Genomic DNA, 22,953 nt, shown 5'->3' with positions numbered 1-22,953 from the left:
GGCTTCAGCGATGGTAATGCTGAATGTCAAGGGGCAAATGTTAGATTCTCTCTTGTAGGAGATGGTCATTGCCTGGCACTTGTGTGGTGTGAATGTAACTTGCCACTTGTCAGCCCAAGCCTGGATGTTATCCAAGTTTTGCTGCATTTGGACATGGACTGCTTCATTATCTGAGGACTCGCGAACAGTGCTGAACATTGTGGAGTCATCCATAAACGTCCCCACTTCTGACCTTATGATGGAAGGGAAGTCATTGATGTAGCAGCTGAAGATGGTTGGGCCTAGGACACTACCCTGAGGATTTGAAAACAACGAAGAGAATTTTTAAAGTCGGGGCGGTGCCAGGCAAGAGAGGCTATTCAGGTCAGTGAATACACTTACCATGTTATTCCATAAAGCCTTTGACATCTGTACGTGGAACTTCCGGCTTAAATGGAAACAGTCTGGGGCAAAGAATGAGATGTCTGGTCGTCCATTCTGAAATTCGAAAGGAGAAGTATATCAGGAGTGTGTGATGAGCAGGCTACCCTGGGACAGTGAGGAATATCCTGTCCTACATTAAAGAGAGAGAAAAACATTATCACTTACTTCTAAAATTGGGATTTCCATACGACGAAAGAAGGGCTGTAACACGACTGTGAAGTTTTCTTGAGTATCATACTTGCCAGATTTAATAAGTTTCTGAGTACTCCGCTGAAGTGGGGAGGGATAGAGAAAGGAATGAATAAATGCCAGTTGAGTTTGAATAAACTAATCCTTTGAGGACACTATCGAACTCATAATTGTGAGTAAAAAGGCAATCGACGGAACAGTTCCTTCCCTGGTTCCTTCCCAAACCCAACACCAGCACAACACCAAACCCAACACCAGCACAACACCAAACCCAACACCAGCGCAAACCCAAACCCAACACCAGCACAACACCAAACCCAACACCAGCACAACACCAAACCCAACACCAGCACAACACCAAACCCAACACCAGCGCAAACCCAAACCCAACACCAGCACAACACCAAACCCAACACCAACACAACACCAAACCCAACACCAGCACAACACCAAACCCAACACCAACACAACACCAAACCCAACACCAACACAACACCAAACCCAACACCAGCGCAAACCCAAACCCAACACCAGCACAACACCAAACCCAACACCAACACAACACCAAACCCAACACCAGCACAACACCAAACCCAACACCAGCGCAAACCCAAACCCAACACCAGCACAACACCAAACCCAACACCAGCACAACACCAAACCCAACACCAGCACAACACCAAACCCAACACCAGCGCAAACCCAAACCCAACACCAGCACAACACCAAACCCAACACCAACACAACACCAAACCCAACACCAAACCCAACACCAACACTAAACCCAACACCAGCAAAACACCAAACCCAACACAAGCACAACACCAAACCCAACACCAGCAAAACACCAAACCCAACACCAACACAACACCAAACCCAACACCAACACAACACCAAACCCAACACCAAACCCAACACCAACACTAAACCCAACACCAGCAAAACACCAAACCCAACACAAGCACAACACCAAACCCAACACCAGCACAACACCAAACCCAACACCAGCACAACACCAAGCCCAACACCAGCACAACACCAAACCCAACAACAAACCCAACACCAACACTAAACCCAACACCAGCACAACACCAAACCCAACACCAGCACAACACCAAACCCAACACCAAACCCAACACCAAACCCAACACCAGCACAACACCAAACCCAACACCAGCGCAAACCCAAACCCAACACCAACCCCAGCACAACACCAAACCCAACACCAGCACGACACCAAACCCATCACCAGCGCAAACCCAAACCCAACACCAGCACAACACCAAACCCAACACCAGCACAACACCAAACCCAACACCAGCACAACACCAAATCCAACACCAGCACAAAACCAAACCCAACACCAGCACAACACCAAACCCAACACCAGCGCAAACCCAAACCCAACACCAGCACAACACCAAACCCAACACCAGCACAACACCAAACCCAATACCAGCACAACACCAAACCCAACACCAGCACAACACCAAACCCAACACCAGCACAACACCAAACCCAACACCAGCACAACACCATACCCAACACCAACACAACACCAAACCCAACACCAGCACAACACCAGCACAACACCAACACAACACCAACACAACACCAAACCCAACACCAGCACAACACCAGCACAACACCAAACCCAACACCAAACCCAACACCAACACAACACCAAACCCAACACCAAACCCAACACCAGCACAACACCAAACCCAACACCAGCACAGCACCAAACCCAACACCAGCACAACACCAAACCCAACACCAAACCCAACACCAAACCCAGCACAACACCAAACCCAACACCAGCACAACACCAAACCCAACACCAGCACAACACCAAACCCAACACCAGCACAACACCAAACCCAACACCAGCACAACACCAACACAACACCAGCGCAAACCCAAACCCAACACCAACACAACACCAAACCCAACACCAGCACAACACCAAACCCAACACCAGCGCAAACCCAAACTCAACACCAGCACAACACCAAACACAACACCAACACAACACCAAACCCAACACCAAACCCAGCACCAGCACAACACCAAACCCAACACCAGCACAACACCAAACCCAACACCAGCACACCAAACCCAACACCAGCACAACACCAAACCCAACACCAGCGCAAACCCAAACCCAACACCAACACAACACCAAACCCAACACCAAACCCAACACCAAACCCAACACCAAACCCAACACCAAACCCAACACCAGAGCAAACCCAAACCCAACACCAGCGCAAACCCAAACCCAACACCAGCACAACACCAAACCCAACACCAGCACAACACTAAACCCAACACCAGCACAACACCAAACCCAACACCAGCACAACACCAAACCCAACACCAAACCCAACACCAGCACAACACCAAACCCAACACCAAACCCAACACCAGCACAACACCAAACCCAACACCAGCACAACACCAAACCCAACACCAGCACAACACCAAACCCAACACCAGCACAACACCAAACCCAACACCAGCACAACACCAAACCCAACACCAACACAACACCAAACCCAACACCAAACCCAACACCAGCACAACACCAAACCCAACACCAGCACAACACCAATCCCAACACCAGCACAGCACCAAACCCAACACCAGCACAACACCAAACCCAACACCAAACCCAGCACAACACCAAACCCAACACCAGCGCAACACCAAACACAACACCAACACAACACCAAACCCAACACCAGCACAACACCAAACCCAACACCAGCGCAAACCCAAACCCAACACCAACACAACACCAAACCCAACACCAAACCCAGCACCAGCACAACACCAAACCCAACACCAGCACAACACCAAACCCAACACCAGCACAACAACAAACCCAACACCAAACCCAACACCAAACCCAACACCAACACAACACCAAACCCAACACCAAACCCAACACCATCGCAAACCCAAACCCAACACCAGCGCAAACCCAAACCCAACACCAGCACAACACCAAACCCAACATCAGCACAACACCAAACCCAACACCAGCACAACACCAACCCAACACCAACACAACACCAAACCCAACACCAACACAACACCAAACTCAACACCAGCACAACACCAAACCCAACACCAGCACAACACCAAACCCAACACCAGCACAACACCAAACCCAACACCAAACCCAACACCAGCACAACACCAAACCCAACACCAGCACAACACCAAACCCAACACCAGCACAACACCAAACCCAACACCAGCACAACACCAAACCCAACACCAGCACAACACCAAACCCAACACCAGCACAACACCAAACCCAACACTAGCGCAAACCCAAACCCAACACCAACACACCAAACCCAACACCAGCACAACACCAAACCCAACACCAGCGCAAACCCAAACCCAACACCAGCACAACACCAAACCCAACACCAAACCCAACATCAGCGCAAACCCAAACCCAACACCAAACCCAACACCAACACCAGCACAACACCAAACCCAACATCAGCGCAAACCCAAACCCAAACCCAACACCAAACCCAACACCAAACCCAACACCATCACAACACCAGCACAACACTAAACCCAACACCAGCACAAACCCAAACCCAACACCAGCACAACACCAAACCCAACACCAACACAATACCAAACCCAGCACCAGCACAACACCAAACCCAACACCAGCACAACACCAGCACAACACCAAACCCAACACCAGCACAACACCAAACCCAACACCAGCGCAAACCCAAACCCAACACCAGCACAACACCAAACCCAACATCAGCGCAAACCCAAACCCAACACCAAACCCAACACCAACACCAGCACAACACCAAACCCAACATCAGCGCAAACCCAAACCCAACACCAAACCCAACACCAAACCCAACACCAGCACAACACCAAACCCAACACCAGCACAACACCAAACCCAACACCAGCGCAAACCCAAACCCAACACCAAACCCAACACCAAACCCAACACCAGCGCAAACCCAAACCCAACACCAAACCCAACACCAAACCCAACACCAAACCCAACACCAGCACAACACCAAACCCAACACAAGCGCAATCCCAAACCCAACACAACACCAAACCCAACACCAAACCCAACACCAGCGCAAACCCAAACCCAACACCAGCACAACACCAAACCCAACACCAGCGCAAACCCAAACCCAACACCAAACCCAACACCAGCACAACACCAAACCCAACACCAAACCCAACACCAGCACAACACCAAACCCAACACCAGCACAACACCAAACCCAACACCAGCACAACACCAAACCCAACACCAGCACAACACCAAACCCAACACTTGCGCAAACCCAAACCCAACACCAACACACCAAACCCAACACCAGCACAACACCAAACCCAACACCAGCGCAAACCCAAACCCAACACCAGCACAACACCAAACCCAACACCAAACCCAACATCAGCGCAAACCCAAACCCAAACCCAACACCAAACCCAACACCAAACCCAACACCAGCACAACACCAGCACAACACTAAACCCAACACCAGCACAAACCCAAACCCAACACCAGCACAACACCAAACCCAACACCAACACAATACCAAACCCAGCACCAGCACAACACCAAACCCAACACCAGCACAACACCAGCACAACACCAAACCCAACACCAGCACAACACCAAACCCAACACCAGCGCAAACCCAAACCCAACACCAGCACAACACCAAACCCAACATCAGCGCAAACCCAAACCCAACACCAAACCCAACACCAAACCCAACACAACACCAAACCCAACACCAAACCCAACACCACACCCAACACCAACACCAGCACAACACCAAACCCAACATCAGCGCAAACCCAAACCCAACACCAAACCCAACACCAAACCCAACACCAGCACAACACCAAACCCAACACCAGCACAACACCAAACCCAACACCAGCGCAAACCCAAACCCAACACCAAACCCAACACCAAACCCAACACCAGCGCAAACCCAAACCCAACACCAAACCCAACACCAAACCCAACACCAGCACAACACCAAACCCAACACCAGCGCAATCCCAAACCCAACACAACACCAAACCCAACACCAAACCCAACACCAGCGCAAACCCAAACCCAACACCAGCACAACACCAAACCCAACACCAGCGCAAACCCAAACCCAACACCAAACCCAACACCAGCACAACACCAAACCCAACACCAGCGCAAACCCAAACCCAACACAAAACCAAACCCAACACACCAAACCCAACACAACACGAAACCCAACACCAACAAAACACCAAACCCAACACCAAACCCAACACCAGTACAACACCAAACCCAACACCAGCACAACACCAAACCCAACACCAACCCAACACCAACACTAAACCCAACACCAGCACAACACCAAACCCAACACCAACCCAACACCAAACCCAACACCAAACCCAACACCAACACTAAACCCAACACCAGCACAACACCAAACCCAACACCAACACAACACCAAACCCAACATCAACCCAGCATTCTGCCAACACCATCACCAGCCATTAACAAGGATCTGAGCTACCTGGTAAGCAGTGTTTGCTTCAGTCATCATCTGTAACTCGGGGGAGTTTTCAGTGGGCTTCACCACACAGTAACACAGCATTCTGTAAGGACACAGTAAAAAACACTTGTCATCACGGCTTTTGGGGTTTGTATTTCAGACATTCCTTTGGGTTCAGCATCAGTAGCCACTCTGGTAAGCAAGCTCAGTGCTCCCTATACCCTGGAATGTGTCCTCCATCCCCTCAATATCTATTAAACGTTCAGGAATTGCACTGCTGAGAGATACAGCATGACACCTAACAAGAAGAAACTATTGGAGTGACGGAAGGGTTGGTGATCAGGCGATATGGATTTACAAGAACGAGATTTGATATTAGGTAACATATTTTTATCATCTGGTATGCACCAACTGAAAGGGTGGTCGAAGCAGATTGAACATAGAATATAGAACAGTACAGCACAGAACAGGCCCTTCGGCCCTCGATGTTGTGCCGAGCATTGTCTGAAACCAAGATCAAGCTATCCCACTCCCTGTCATTCTGGTGTGCTCCATTTGCCTATCCAATAACCGCTTGGAAGTTCCTAAAGTGTCCGACTCCACTATCATAGCAGGCAGTCCATTCCACACCCTAACCACTCTCTGAGTAAAGAACCTACCTCGGACATCCCTCCTATATCTCCCACCCTGAATCTTATAGTTATGCCCCCTTGTAACAGCTACATCCACCCGAGGAAATAGTCTCTGAACGTCCACCCTATCTATCCCCCTCATAATCTTATAAACCTCAATTAAGTCGCCCCTCATCCTCCCCCGCTCCAAAGAGAAAAGCCCTAGCTCCCTCAACCTTTCCTCATAAGACCTATCCTGCAAACCAGGCAGCATCCTGGTAAACCTGCCCCGCACCCCCTCCAACGCCTCCACATCCTTCCTATAATGAGGTGACCAGAACTGCACACAATACCCCAAACGCGGTCTCACCAGGGTCATGTATAGTTGCAGTATAACCCCGCGGCTCTTAAACTCAAGCCTCCAGATTGTTAGCAGTTTCAAATTCTTAGGGGTAGATATCACCAAAAATCAGTCCTGGTTCATCCACGTCGACGCTACCACCAAGAAAGCGCCTATACTTCCTCAGGAAACTAAGAAAATTCAGCATGTCCACATTAACTCTTGTCAACTTTTACTGATGCACCAGAGAAAGCATTCTATCTGGCTGCATCACAGCCTGGTATGGCAACTGCTTAGTCCAAGACTGCAAGAAACTTCAGAGAGTCGTGAACACAGCCCAGTCCATCACACAAACTGTCTCCAAACCGTTGACTCCATCTACACCTCCCGCCGCCTGGGGAAAACGGGCAGCATAATCAAAGACCCCTCACACCCGGCTTACTCACTCTTCCAACTTCTTCCATCGGGCAGGAGATACAGAAGTCTGAGAACACGCACGAACAGACTCAAAAACAGTTTCTTCCCCGCTGTTACCAGACTCCTAAACGACCCTCTTATGGACTGACCTCATTAACACTACACCCTGTATGCTTCAACCGATGCCAGTGTTATGTAGTCACATTGTATACCTTGTATTGCCCTATTATGTATTTTCTTTTATTCCCTTTTCTTCCCATGTACTTAATGATCTGTTGAGCTGCTGCAGAAAAATACTTTTCACTGTACCTCGGTACACGTGACAATAAACAAATCGAATAATTGTCAGATAATAGGTAAACCACAACATGTGATGAGACCAGTCCCTTTAATATCCATCCCAGTGTTGAAGAAGCATTTAGTCAGGTGCTGGTAGATTGCGTAGGACCATTGCCTAAAACGAAGGGCATCATTACATTCTTTTGGTCATGGATATCACTACCCATTTTCCTGATGTTACATCTTTGAGAACAATTACAGCTCAGGTAGTAGTGGTAAAGTTGACGCAGTTTTTCACACGCTATGGCCTACCCTTAGAAGCACAATCTGACCAGGCTTCTAACTTCATGTCTAAAATTTTCCAGGAAATAATTTGTGATTTAGGTACCAAACAATTAAAGAAGAACGGCACAAACAATGGGGGAAAAATTACAGGGCTATGGGAAATACTGGGATTAATAATAATAATCCTTATTAGTGCCACAACTAGGCTTACATTAACACTGCAATGAAGTTACTGTGAAAAGCCCCTCGTCGCCACATTCCAGCGAATGTTCGGGTGCACAGATGGAGAATTCAGAACGTCCAATTCACCTAACAGCACTTCTTTCGGAACTTGTGGAAGGAAACCGGAGCACCCAGTGGAAACCCACGGAGACACGGGGAGAACGTGCAGATTCCGCACAGACGGTGACCCAAGCCGGGAATTGAACCCGGGACCCTGGAGCTGTGAAGCAACAGTATTAACCCAAAGAGCTACCACAGGCACGATGGGCTGAATGGCTTCCAGCGCTTTACCATTCTATGACTCGAGAAAGTTATTTCTCCTTAACGGACAGAGACTGAATAAATGTTCGACTGAGGCATGGAAAAGGCTTGAACCCAGTGATTTAAAGGACTTGGGATGAATGAACAGCAGGCAGTTGACACTGTGTGCAGATATTTTCCAGAGTTGTAGAAACTACACAAAAAAAAGGATTAAACCTGTTTTCTCTTCAAGAAGAGCTCAATGATAAAAGATAACTCTCTCTATTTCAGTGTTAAGACAAAAATTTTAAAGATGACAAAATATCTGGATGTTAACTGAATATGACAATTCCAAAATATTAAGACCCCAAATTTGCACGAGGTGAGTGTCACCACTAAAGAATGATTTATATCCACCGTGATCTGGCAATGCAGTTACACAGAATTAGTGTATTAGCGTACTCATTAGAATACAGTGAAACATGTTCATTACAGACTACTTAGGGAGATTGGATTGGATTTGTTTATTGTCACGTGTACCTAGGTACAGTGAAAAGTATCGTTCTACGTGCAGTTCAGACAGATCATTCCATACATGAAAAGAAAATACATAGGACAAACATAAAATACACAATGTAAATACATAGACTCAGGCATCGGGTGAAGCACACGGAGTGTAGTGCTACTCAGTAGAGAAGATGTGTGAAGAGATCAGATCAGTTCATTAGAGGGTCATTTAGAAGTCTGGTTACAGCGGGGAAGAAGCTGTTTTTAAATCTGTTAGTGCATGTTCTGAGACTTTTTTATCTCCTGCCCGATGGAAGAGGTTGGAAGAGAGAATAACCCGGGTGGGACGGGTCTTTGATTATGCTTCCCACTTTCCCCACTTTTTCTGTAAAAATTGATGAGTCAATATGGACATGCCGAATTTCCTGTTTCCTTGGTGTGCTTTCTTGGTCTTAGCGTCGACGTGGGTGGGCCAGGACAGATTATTGGTGATGTGCACACTTAGGAATTTGAAGCTGTCATCTATCTCCACCTCGGCCCCAATGATGCTGACAGGGGTGTGTATGATTCTTCACTTCCTGAAGTCAATGACTAGCTTGGGCAGCACGGTAACACAAGTGGGTAGCACTGTGGCTTCACAGCGCCAGGGTCCCAGGTTTGATTCCCCGCTGGGTCACTGTCTGTGCGGAGTTTGCACATTCTCCCCGTGTCTGCGTGGGTTTCCCCTGGGTGCTCCAGTTTCCTCCCACAGTCCAAAGATGTGTAGGTTAGGTGGATTGGCCATGATAAATTGCCCTTAGTAACCAAAAAGGTTAGGAGGGGTTATTATGTTACGGGGATAGGGTGGAAGTGAGGGCTTAAATAGGTTGATGCAGACTCGATGGGCCGAATGGCCTCCTTCTGCACTCTATTTTCTCCTTAGTTCTGCTGACATTGAGGGAGAGATTGTTGTCATTACTAATATTTTGTCGTTGTGTATAAAATAGCTGAACAAATGTATTATCAACTTCTCAGTAACACGGTTGAGCTCTTCACCCAGCACCCATTGAAGCAGGAAAGCCATCCTACCCCTGGGAGAGAGGCCCTGTCAACAGGCAATCCAAAAGATAGAGTGGTTTCTCTGCCACTGTGCATGCTGGGTAAAGAGCCCTCCATTCCTCAAAAGACATTTCTTCCACAAACTCTGTCGCTGAACTTCATGTCTCATGTTTGAAGTTGTAAAATGTTTGACGCAGGCTGTTTGCAGTTTACAGTGTTCATTGTGTCAGAATGCCCCTCTTGCTTCTTTTACCAAGTGAGTCAGTAAGTAATAATCTTTAATAATCTTTCTTAAAGTAGCCATTCTTTTTGCAAGTGTCTAATTTTGGCTGGGGAGTTTTTGTTTAAACATATTCTACGTAGTTAAGGGTTAAAAACGGATATAACTAGCTGGGGTGCATTAGTAAATGGGCAGACCTTCCAAGTGGAGAAAATACAATTGTTATCCCCCATGCACAATTGAAAAGATGAGGTTACGTGAGAGTGACTGCCCTTGACATCAAGGCAGCATTTGACCGAGTATGGCATCAAGGAGCCCTAGTTAAACTGGAGTCAATAGGAATCAGGGCGGAAACTCTCCACTGGTTGGAGTCATGTGGCTGGTTTAGCTCAGTGGGCTAGACAGCTGGTTTGTGATGCAGAACAAGGCCAGCAGCGTGGGTTCAATTCCCGTACCAGCTGAGAATTCTGAATTCTCCCTCCGTGTACCCGAACAGGTGGTGGAATGTGGCGGCTAGGGACTTTTCACAATAACTTCATTGCAGTGTTAATGTTAGCCTACTTGTGGCAATAAAGATTATTATTATTATCTAGGACAGAACTGCAGGAGTTCCTCAGGGTATCAACCATCTTCAGCTGCTTCATCAATGACCCCCCAGCCCTTATAAGGTCAGAAGGGGGCCAGCATGATGCCGGAGTGCTCCACACAGCTCTGGCTGCCGCTACGGGGCCCTGCACTTCCGTCCCCGGGTTCACGCATGCGCGTGGTGGCCACTTCTGCGCCGGCTCCGCGTGACAAGGCGGACCCACACAGCGGAGGAAGATAGGCCACTCCCAGATCATGTGGGACGCTGATCGGTAGCCCCCAATCGCGGGCCTGACCGTCGTGGAGACCCCCCGGAGACTGATCCCCCCCCGTCACCATCAGGACGGCAACGATGGCGAGTACCCGCCAGATGGAACCATACGAGAACCACGCCGGTGGGAACTCGGCCCATTGACTGCGGAGAATCGCCGCAGGGGCCTCTTTCAATGGCCCCCGACTGGCATCGCGTCTACCGCGCACGCGCGATTGGCGGCGATTATCCAGTCGCCGGAGAATCACGTGAAGGCATCGCGGGTGCAACGCCCCATTCTCTGCCCCCTTGCCAAGCACGATTTTGGTGCGGAGCCTCGGAGAATCCCGGCCCTGGGCTTTGATGGGTGTCATACCAGCAGCGGCCACTATCTCCACAATGGCAGTGCTGAGCAAAAGAGCTGCTGGCTTCTGATTGACTGACAGTTCTTGGCAGGTGGGTTGTCCCATCCCAAGGGTCCTGGGAAAGCCCTGCCCGCTAACATTTAATGCCTGATTGGCTCGCAATCAGGCAGACATTCCCCAAAGGAGGGAATGCAGGTTTCTCATTGGTTATCCATCTGATGGCTGAGATCCTTATTGTAATAATCTCACCAAAGGCCAGTCTTCCAACACCATACCCTTTTATTCACATGGCGGAATAGGCTTCGCAAGTCCAAACCCGGGGACCTACAGAAATCCGTCCCAGGTTGAAACAGTGGGTTTTAAACTCCTGCTGCTCATTCCCTTTTGGGTGAATCCCCACCTGCACAATAGGGAGGTTCATACTCCACGAAGCCCGTAGGGGGATTTATTGATGATCCTCAGTGTACTTTGTGGCCACCATAATACCCGCCATTTCAATAAAACACCCCATTCTCTCTCTCAATCCAGATCCCTGTGGATAACATTCTTATGCTCACAACTGGCGCTGAGAATTGGGCCAAAAATAAAACCAGAATACTTGCAGAAAGAGCTAAGCGCTTGAATGGAATGACTATACCTCATAAGTGCTCTGGGACAGTTCAGTCGGGTATCTTGATGGAGGCGCCTCAGTGGCATGAGTTGCAACACCTCTATTAGATTGACGAAAGCTCTCGGAACCTGAAGCAAGTTTAAAGGTCAAAGTTACAAACAAACGAATTAAGGGCAAGGGCAAGCCCCTCAAGCCTGCTCCGCCATTCAATAGGATCATTGCTGATCTGATTGTAACCTCAACCCCGCTTTCCCGCCTACCCTCGATGACCTTTCACCCCGTGTCCATGAGGAATCTATCGAGCTCTGCCTTAAAAACATGACAGAGCTCTATAGCGACGGAGCTAAAGGTGGGTTTGGGTTCTTCCACCTAGCTTTTGGTCTTAACTTTGTAGTTCCCAAAAGGCTGCATCAGGGATGACTGTCATGTTGCTCACCCTTCATCGTCTCATCAGCAGAGTCACAGGCAGCTGATGGGGCACCATTTCAATTCAGTACAATCATTTTGGAGGATTAGTTTACCTGATTAGACATTAGAGGACCAAAATATTTTTTTTAATTAGCTCTCCCTCCGAAAGGTGAGGCAGAATCCAATGAGCTGAGGAATTATCTTGGGTGATGTAAACCTACCTCTTTGTGGAGGATGTCTAGAGCTTCTTCAATTCGTCTAGCAAAGTTTACAGCAGAAAAATAAGCCTAAGAAGAAGGATGAAGAAAAATTGGTGAGACGCACGGTAACCAGTAAATACAAAGAACCCAGGAACCAGCAATCGCCCAGCTGACAGGTTTCCCTCTGCTCCCAGAAAGGCTGCAAATCTGCAGCAGCAATGTCACTGTGCTCCCATCCCCTTCCAGGCCTGAAGCCTGGGCCTACATTAGCTCCCAGCAGGTCATGTCTGAATATCGAATCAGGCAACAAGTTAGATGTATGCACCAGATGATATTCAGCTGGCCAGATGTTAAAAATCCCCCACCCATACAATAAGGGGAGGGAATGAGGGGGGGCGTAGAGGGAGATTGTTTACTTTAGGCGAGATCAGTGAGTGGAGGAGGAGGTACTGGAGAACTGTGTGTGTAAGCCATGTTGGCTGGGTATGATTGTTGGTTGGGGGGGGGGGGGGGTATCATTTCCTGAGTCATGTTTACATTTGTAATTGTTGCTATAGAATCATAAATGCCTTAATAAAATGTTTTTCAAAAAAGAAAATCCCCCACCCAACCAATACCATGAAAACTTACCACCTCCACACTTCCCACCTCCACACTTACCACCTGGTGGGGGCTGGTTTAGCTCACTGAGCTAAATCGCTGGCTTTTAAAGCAGACCAAGCAGGCCAGCAGCACGGTTCAATTCCCGTACCAGCCTCCCCGGACAGGCGCTGGAATGTGGCGACTAGGGGCTTTTCACAGTAACTTCATTGAAGCCTACTCGTGACAATAAGTGATTTTCATTTTTTCATTTTCACCTCCACACTTACCACCTCCACTTGAAGGCCCATACTGTAACACTGACAACGCAGGTTAGGGGAGTTTATAACTTCCCACATGATGGGCAGTCAATGGTTGGGGTGCTTCAATCTCTCCCTCCCTCAATCTCTCCCTCCTCATAATTTCTCCTTCTCCTTAATCTCTCTCTCCCCACTAGCTTTCCTTCCTCATAACCTCTCTCCATCTCAATCTCTCTTTCCCCTTAATCTCCCCTTCCCTTCAGGGGCATAGTGCTATTGTCACTGGACTAGTAAACCAGAGACCCAGGACCCAGAGTAATGCTCTGCAGACGGTGACATTTGAATTCAATAAAAAGCTGAAATTAAAAGTCTAATGATCACCATGAAACTATTGTGGTTCACTAATGTCCTTTGGGGAAGGAAATCTGCCATCCTTACCTGGCCTGGCCTACATGTGACTCCAGACCCACAGCAATGTGATTGACTCTTAACTACCCCCTCAAGGGCTATAACGGAGGCCCATGAATGAATAAAAACAAGCTCTCCCTCCCTCAATCTCTCCCACCCTCAATCTCCCCTTCCCTCAATCTCTCCCATCCCTCAATCTTCCCTTCCCTGAAATCTCTACCTCCATTCATTCTCTCCCTCCCCCCTCAATCACCCCTTCCCCTTAATCTCTCACACTCTCAATCTCTCACACCCTCAATCTCTCACACCCTCAATCTCTCCCTCCCCTCAATCTCTCCCTCCCCTCAATCTCTCCCTCCCCTCAATCTCTCCCTCCCCTCAATCTCTCCCTCCCCTGGTGATCTCCTTCTCCCTGTCATCTCCTCTCACCATGGCCTCTTTCACTCCCTTGCAATCTCTCCCTCCCTACTTTCTGATGCTCTCCAAGTCTATTCAACCCGTGCTCTAATCTCCCCACTTGCCCTCGGACCATACCAAGAGTAATCCTCACTCTGATCTTCCACCACAGGTGCTCCTGTCCAGCTGTCGGCCTGATTGGCTGCTGGGTCAGAGTTTAAAAAAAAAATGCTACTGAGGTCCTGTCATCAAATGTGGCCCATCTGGCCACAAACACACTCCTGCTTTACCTGCCTCTCCATAAATGTCAGACCTCCTTTGTGTCTCGCTCGTTACTAATGTGGGAGGGAGAACACCATTAAAACACAGCTCACACTAGAGCATGATTCCTGTGCGTCTACAAAATATATAGCGCGATCTGCATTTTATTCCAGCACTTATTCCATTAAATTTGTCTCCCCTAACCCTACAATCACCTCGGCAAAATGCCTGACCTGCAGAAGGGAATTGGATCGGTCCTTTAAATGGAAACATTTGTAGGGGCATGGGGAAAAAGGGAGGAGTGGGTTGGCGGGATAGCTCTTCCATGGGCACAATAGGGGCACGGTTCTGTGGCGACAGCTGTAACCTTGCCCACTCGTCAAGAAACCGCTGGCATCTGGTGCGTCACTGGTTTTAAACCTCTTCAGATTTTATTCTCCGTGAAGTCAATCACTGGAATCTAAAACTGCTTTTCCACCCGTCCGAGTGGGTTTTCTGCCTTCTCAGGTTCAAAGGGCACTCGAGGAGCCATTCTGCTCCTCACACAGATCTAATGAGCAGAGCTTTAATGAGGGGACCTTTATAGTGAGGGCGTGGCTGGAAAATCCAGCGAGTCGTTCAAGGCTTCATAGAATTCGACGGGACCGGCAGTGGGAGGGGCCATAAAATTCTGCGCCATGACGTGCTTACCGAATCCGTGCAGTAATTGCAGATGTCATTCCCTCCAATAAACATGTTAATCACCTTCCAGTCATTCTTAAAATCAATTTTCTGGAAAGGAGGAGGAGAAACAGGGTTAGTTTTCCAGCCATTCCCATGAGGTAAATTTACTGATCCCGTGCTCCGAGCAGGGGAATGGGCATAATAGCATCTTGGAAATGTTATTGGGCAAGTAATTCAGAGGTTTGAGGTTAGACTAATGGTCGAGTGACGCGAGTTCAAATTCCACCTCACTGGGTGGAAGAATTTGATTTAAATTCACTGATAAATTTGGAATTTCTAAGTTAGTCTCATTATTTTAAAAAAAAATTTAGTGTACCCAATTCAGTTCCTCCAATTAAGCATGGCCAATCCACCAGCCTGCACATCTTTAGGTTGTGGGGGTGAAACCCACGCAAACACGGGGAGAATGTGCAAACTCCACATGGACAGTGACCCAGAGCCAGGATCGAACCTGGGATCTTGGCGCCATGAGGCTGCAAGGCTAACCCACTGTGCCACCGTGCTGCCCTTGGTTCATCTCATTGTTGATCATAGAATTAGAATCATAGAATCGACAGTGCAGAAGTAGGCCATTCGGCCCATCGAGTCTGCCCCAGCCCTTGGTAAGAACGCCCTACCTATGCCCACACCTCCACCCTATCCCCGTAACCCAGTAACCCCACCTAACCTTTTTGGACACTAGTTGGAAACCGGAGCTCCCGGAGGAAACCCACGCAGACACGGGGAGAACGTGCAGACTCCACACAGACAGTGACCCAAGCTGGGAATCGAACCTGGGACCCCGGAGCTGTGGTGCAACAGTGCTAACCACTGTGCTACCGTTCCGATCTTGGACTACTGAATTGCAGTAAAAACACAGTTGGTTCACTAATGTTCTTCAAGGAGAGAAATCTGCCAGCCTCACCCCTTCTGGACTACATGTGACTCCAGGTGTAGAGTGGGGGGGTTTCTGCCCCTGCTTTCTGCGGGCAGGAATTCTGGTGGGGATGTGGAGACCCCAAATGGCTTTTACCCTGGTGGGATTTCCTGCTGCCATTGTTCCTGACCCCTCGCCAATGGCATAATGGGATTCCCAATACCATACATTTGAGCTCAGAAGTAGAGACGTCTTACTCCAGTTATACAGGGCCTTGGTGAGACCATACTGGGAGTATCGCATACAGTTTTGGTCTCCTTACCTAAGAAAGGATATGAATGCCCAAGAGGGAGTGGAGTGGAGATTCACTAGGCTGGTACCGAGGTTTGCGGGCTTGTCCCATGAGGAGAGATGTGTTCGACTGGAGACCTGATTCTAACAGGGCGGGGCAGACTGGGTGCAGCGAGGATGTTCTTCCTGGCTGGGGAGTCTAGAACAGGGGGCACAGTCTCAGGATTCGGGTAGACCATTTAGGACTGAGATGAGGAAATATTTTTTCAGCATGGTGGCACAGTGATTAGCACAGTTGCTTCACAGCTCCAGGGTCCCAGCTTCGATTCCCGGCTTGGGTCACTCTCTGGGCAGGGTCTGCACGTTCTCCCCATGTCTGCGTGGGTTTCCTCCGGGTGCTCCGGTTTCCTCCCACAGCCCAAAGATGTGCAGGTTAGGTGGATTGGCCATGATAAATTGCCTTTAGTGTCCAAAAATGTTAAGTCGGGGTTTCTGGGTTACAGGGATAGGGTAGATACACAGGCTTCAGTAGGGTGCTCTTTGTAAGGGCCGGCTCGATGGGTCGAATGGCCTCCTTCTGTACTGTAAATTCTATGATTCACCGAAAGAGTAGTGAACCTGTTGAATTCTCACCACAGAAAGCTGTGGAGGCCAAGTCATTGAATGTATTCAAGAAGGAAATAATTATTTAGATTTTAATGGCACCAAGGGATATGGGGAGAAAGCAGAAATAAGGCATTGAGATCAAGGATCAGCCTTAATCATATTGAATGGCAGTGTTGGCTCACAGGGCCGGATGGTCTATTCCTGCTCTTGGTTCCTATGTTTAAATATGGGCCGTCCGATGACTCTCTCTCTGCGCTGTGCGTAGGTCAATGTAGCCCTGGCTGACTGGGGAACCCAGACCATGGTGCCACAGACCCAGGATACGCAACCAGCCATTTAGGATGGGAGATGAGGAGACATTCTTCCACCCAAAGCGCTGTGAATCTTTGGAATTCTCCACCTCAGAGAGCTGTGGACGTTGAGTATGTTGAAGACAGAGGTGAGTAGATTTTGGGGTATTGAGGGAGATGGGGGTAGTGCAGGCAACAGGACTTGATGCAGATGATCAGCCAAAGGACAGGATTTTCCAGGCCTTCTGTTGCCAGACATCATTGCGGGCAGGATGGGAAAATTTGGAGAGATGCTAAAAGTCAACAGCTTTCCAAATTCTCCCGTCATGCCTGTGACGATGCCTGTCGGTGACGGGACCAGACAATCCTGGCCATGACCTTCTTGAACAGTGGCACAGACTCCTGCTTCTAATTCCCATGTTTTTCAGGTGTGTACATAGACCTTTTGTCACTGGCAATTCACTGCCATAAAGGGGTAAGCAATATCAGAATGGTGATGAGCCAATGTGATCGCTGATAGTCTCACTGTCATGTATCTTCATGCTAGCTAGTAGGGGAAGTGATGGCGTGGTGGTATTGTCATGGACTAGCAATCTGGTGATCCAGAGTAATAGTTCCAGGGAACTGGTTTCGAATCCCACCATGGCAGATGGTGAAATTTGAGTCCAATAAAAAGAAATCTGCAATTCAAAGCCTAATGATGACCATGAAATTGTTGTAAAAACCCATCAAGTGTTGTTGTAAACGTCCTTTCAGGGAAGGAAGTATGTCCTCCTCTCTGGCCATCATGTGACTCCAGCAATGTGGATGTCTCTGCAATGGCCAATATAGTCGATAAGTACTGGCCCGTCTGCGTGGGTTTCGCCCCCACAATGCAGGTTAGATGGATTGGCCATGCTAAATTGTCCCTTAATTGGAAAAAAAATGATTGGTTTCTCAAAATTTATGTTAAAAATAGATACTGGCCCAGCCAGTGATACGCATATTTCATGAATTTCAAAAAAAGATAGAGTTATGTAATCTCGTCTTGAGATGCTCAAGTTTGAGCCCATTAAGTTTCATCGGAAGTCCTGTATGTAACCCAATTGCTGATAATTTAATGATTCACCCAGGTTTTAGGCACGGTTTAGGAATATGCTAGAATATGCTAAATATAAATGTGTAGAAGTGAAGCTTCCCAATTGTGTTCAAAGTTTCAGAAAGCAACGATTTAATATTATTGGAGAAACCTTACCGAATGATTTTTCATCATGTCCACTAATCTTCTCACTTGACCTGGGAGTTCTCTAGTTATTGAAAGAAAAACATTTGAGTAATATTAGTATTCCTCTTTCAGATGTCCCTTCTTGCTCTTTTTGAACATGAGCATTTAAATTAGGGTTTGATGGACACCCAAAGTTATTGTGTTATAGCATGATGCGAGCCTTCCCACCTCCCCAAGAACGTCAGATACTTTGAAAATCATAAATGCACAGTAGCCTCTGATGGACTGTAAAGTGTTTATGGCTTTCTAAGCTTCCATATTACCCTCCCTTCTAACACCCACTACCTATATTGCAGAATTAGAGTGGAGAAGGAGGCCATTCAGCCCATCGTGACTATACTGGCATGCTGACAAAGCATTCTACCTAATCCCCATAACCTTGCACATTCTTTATTTTCAGATATCAATCCAATTCCTTTTTGAGTGCCTCTGCTGAACCTGCCTCCACCATCCTCTCACAAAGTTCGTTCCAGACTCCAACCATTCTCTGGGTGGAAGGTATAAACCAAAATGGAGCAATCACATTGTTGGGAGTGTTCTATAGGTCCCCTGACAGTTCGAGAGAAATAGAAGGGCAGATATGTTGGCAAATTTCAGAGAAGTGTAAATCCAATTGCAGGAAATAGGAAATGTGAGAGGAGAATAAGGAAAAGGCTCCTAAAGAACGTACTACTGGGGTTGCTAAAGTTACACCGAGGAACCAGCATAACTCCAGCATAAAACCGTGCCTCATGGATATTACAGGAATGGAACCCAAGTACATACACAGCTAAGGCTCCCGGAAAAGCTTGATTCAGAAATGTTCTGGGATTTTCAAGATTCCCCTTTCCAGTGGAAAATCCAGTCAACAAAGGGTTAAATTCACGAAGAATATCTGAAGGAAAAGACACAGGGAGATATTATTCTGAAAACAATAATTGCTACTGTAAAATTGTTTAACACATTCAATGAAAAGTTAAAAATCAGCAATATTTATTGCTGGGTGGTTTTATGTAATTTACCCCTTTGGATATGATACAGGGCAGATTTGGGGAGGTCACGTGCCCTTTGGGAAAGGTAAGGTGCCCTTTGGGATTGTTAAATGTGGACATGAAAGTGCATAAACCCAATGGAATAGTCAAAAGTTTCAAAAGCAATTGTCAAAAGCAACTGTTACACTATGTAGGTATTTAAAACTCCTGCCCTGTAAATGTTTGAAATAAATGTGTACAGTTAAACTAAATCATTTTTTGCTATTTCACTGTCTGCTAACATAAGCCTGTGGGGGTGTCATTACTGGATGTGTGCAGCATGGCTGATTTCACAGACTTCCATTTCACAATTTGGTTGACAGCTCCATAAGTGGTTATGGAATCCTGAATGGAGAATTTCTTCAAATTCACTTTTATGGGATGTGGGCTTCACTGGCTAGGCCAGCATTTGGCACCCATTACTATGATGGTGGTGCAGTGGTAATGAAAATGAAATGAAAATCGCTTATTGTCACGAGTAGGCTTCAATGAAGTTACTGTGAAAAGCCCCTAGTCGCCACATTTCGGCGCCTGTCCAGGGAGGCCGATACGGGAATTGAACCGTGCTGCTGGCCTGCTTGGTCTGCTTTAAAAGCCAGCGATTTAGCCCAGTGAGCTAAATCAGTGAGCTAAATAATGCCACTAGACTAATAATAGAGAGACCCAGGCTCATGGTATGGAGACATGGATTCATATCCCATCATGGCAGATAGCGTAATTTCAATTTAATTAATAAATCTCGGTTGGTGACCATGAATCAATTGTCATTAAAAACATCTGATTCACTAACGTCATCTTCCAAACTTATTTGGTCTGAACTACATGTGACACCAGACCCCCAGCAATGTGTTTGACTGCTAAATGCCCTCTAAAATTGCCTAGTAAGCCATTTATTTCAAGGACAATTGAGGGTGGGCTTTGCCAACAATGCCCATATCCCATAAAAGAAAAAATGAATTCCAATGCTTGTTTTTATGGGATTAATCACTTGAATGATATGTGTGTTCTTATACAGGATTATGTAGTTGAAGGAACGTAAATGCAAAGACTATTTTATGAATGAGCATTTTAGAGGAAACAATGTCTGCAAAATATACTGAAAAACTTTATTTCATCTCAGCGTGGCTCCTGAGGTCTGCCTTTTGCGGACACTGGGTGAGTTAGCATGGTAGGTGCAAGGGCAAAGGATGGTGGCTGGAGTCATGGGTGGGCATTAGTTTGCAGAGCGACAATCAAGGACCTTGGGGGGCTTTTTTGAAGACATAGCTTGGCATATAAAGTATGAAAGATTATGGGGGTTTGGAGGGCTTAATTTGGCATGGGGACATGAGGGACCATGGGGGTAGGTAGTGGGCATAAGGTGCATGGGTTGACATGGATGGGGCATGGGGATTGGTTGGGGTCACAAAGGAGTGAGGGAGTATGAGCAGGGGGGGTTGGAAGGCATTATATTTTGCTTTAATGTTTTCAAAAAAATCTTTGGCAAAGTGTTGGTACACTGAGACAGGCCTTCTGCTCAGCCCACCTTGTTCTGGGGTTGGCTGACTCGACTCCCAGAGGACCCCACACTCCAAAGCTAAAATCCCAACCTCCGGAGCACACTCTCCTGGGTCAGGTATGCAGAGCCAGGAAATGTCCCGACTCTGTGGACCCAATACTAGCACGAAAATTCAAGCCAGGATCTTAGATTAGCGTCTTGTCCGAAAGATAGCACCTCCAACAGTGGAGCACTCCCTGAGTAGCGCACCCGTGTGGAAGCCTCGATTTGTGTGCTCAAGTCCTGGTTTCGAAGCAACGGAGCCCAGGAGCAACACAGAGATGAAATGAAAATCGCTTATTGTCACGAGTAGGCTTCAATGAAGTTACTGTGAAAAGCCCCTAGTCGCCACATTCCGGCGCCTCTCCGGGGAGGCTGGTACGGGAATCAAACGGGAATCGATCAGGTGATGGGTGGAAGTTAGTTCTGAAGGGCATGAAGTGAGAATAATTTGAGAGTGAAAACAAAAACTGGGTGCATTTGCATGATGGAAACACGCTAAAGTACTGATTCAGCAGGATGATGAACAAAGTGTAAAACAAGCAGCCGATCCAATGCTGCCCATTTCCTCCTTCAAGGCTCTAACCCAATGGAAACAGCTAAAATCCACCCTGAGGATTATTTTGTCCATGCATCCAGACCCGTTTTTGTTTGCTACAGAATGTCTAATGGCGTCATGAAGAATTCCAATGTATTTGACTCCACTCCACTCCCCTGAGATGCAGCCCGTGGAGCAGACTATACAGCAGCACTGCTTTATATCAGTGCTAAATTTGCCTTTTACCAGTTTGTGCTAGTGTGAGGTAACTTTTTACATTTAAACGTTATCCTGCAGGAACGTTCCAAAGCTTTCAAAGAGTGCGTAAAATAAAACTTTTGTGTAATTCTGGTGTCCTTACTTGGCAGAGTCGTGGAGCTTCTGAGCGATTCATCTCCTCCAATGCTGTTAACAAAAGCACAGAACAAGTCTTGAAAACCGTTCTCTCAAGATAATTTTAAGAGGCATTTGAAATTATTTTGCTTTAAGTTAAGACACGTTTATTTTCACTTCATTCGTGTAAAAATATAGGGCGTGATTTAGAGGCCTCGTCGCACCCGACTTGGCGTGGGGCTGAATCTCGCAAGAGGCCTCTCAGAGATTTGTGACACTCGAATCGCCTCGTGGTGGATTTACTGAAATCTCGCGAAACCTCGCGATATGGGTCTCGCCCTCACTGGGCGTAATCCTGACCTGGATATTTATATGATCCATTAGGCTCATTTAAATATGCGACTGTGGGATTCTTCTGGTGCCCGAGAAAACTTTGCTACGGTGCTGTTTAGTATTGCTTTCTGCAAATGTGAACCAGTTGTGAACCAGTGCCAGGGTGCCCAGGTGTCAGGTTGGCACTGCCAGGGATCCGGCCTGGTTGGGGGGAGGGGCTTTCCAGGTGGAAGGAGTGTGAGGGGGGTTCCACAAGGGCTCGCAAGGTGGGAAGGATGGGAGGGGTCAAAAATGAGGGGGCCTGAAAGGAGGGGGGAGGGGGGGAGGAAGATGGAGACAGCCGGACAAAATGGCCCCAACCTGCAAGGAGCCTTTCCTGCTGGGCTCGCAAACGGCCATGTTGAGAGAAACTCCCCAAGGCCAACCAAAATGCTGCAGTCGCCGAGAAACAGCCCACTAAGTGTGCCCACAGCCAGACATAGATTTAACTGCACCCATAAATCCAA

At 47.6% G+C, this 22,953-nt stretch overlaps 1 protein-coding gene across 2 annotated transcripts in view; it reads right to left on the bottom strand.

Annotated features, from left to right (window-relative positions):
• Nucleotides 1–22,953, bottom strand: part of plb1 (phospholipase B1) — a 94,559-nt gene that overhangs the window by 58,939 nt on the left and 12,667 nt on the right. For both annotated transcript variants that reach the window (XR_005460907.1, XM_038799067.1), the window contains exons 5-13: nucleotides 22,143–22,186; nucleotides 19,462–19,570; nucleotides 18,667–18,718; nucleotides 15,357–15,437; nucleotides 12,784–12,849; nucleotides 12,182–12,282; nucleotides 6,207–6,288; nucleotides 589–693; nucleotides 382–477 (exon numbers count right to left, since the gene is read on the bottom strand). Coding sequence is in view for 1 of the 2 variants with exons in the window: in XM_038799067.1 (XP_038654995.1) it covers nucleotides 382–477; nucleotides 589–693; nucleotides 6,207–6,288; nucleotides 12,182–12,282; nucleotides 12,784–12,849; nucleotides 15,357–15,437; nucleotides 18,667–18,718; nucleotides 19,462–19,570; nucleotides 22,143–22,186 (736 nt within the window). In the remaining variant the exon portion in view is untranslated. The remainder of the gene's footprint in view (nucleotides 1–381; nucleotides 478–588; nucleotides 694–6,206; nucleotides 6,289–12,181; nucleotides 12,283–12,783; nucleotides 12,850–15,356; nucleotides 15,438–18,666; nucleotides 18,719–19,461; nucleotides 19,571–22,142; nucleotides 22,187–22,953) is intronic.

The sequence above is a fragment of the Scyliorhinus canicula genome, chromosome 6 (genome assembly GCF_902713615.1).
Source record: "Scyliorhinus canicula chromosome 6, sScyCan1.1, whole genome shotgun sequence".
Taxonomy (NCBI): Eukaryota; Metazoa; Chordata; class Chondrichthyes; order Carcharhiniformes; family Scyliorhinidae; genus Scyliorhinus; species Scyliorhinus canicula.
Note: the sequence above shows the minus strand (reverse complement) of the source record. Positions and strands in the feature narration are given on the sequence as shown.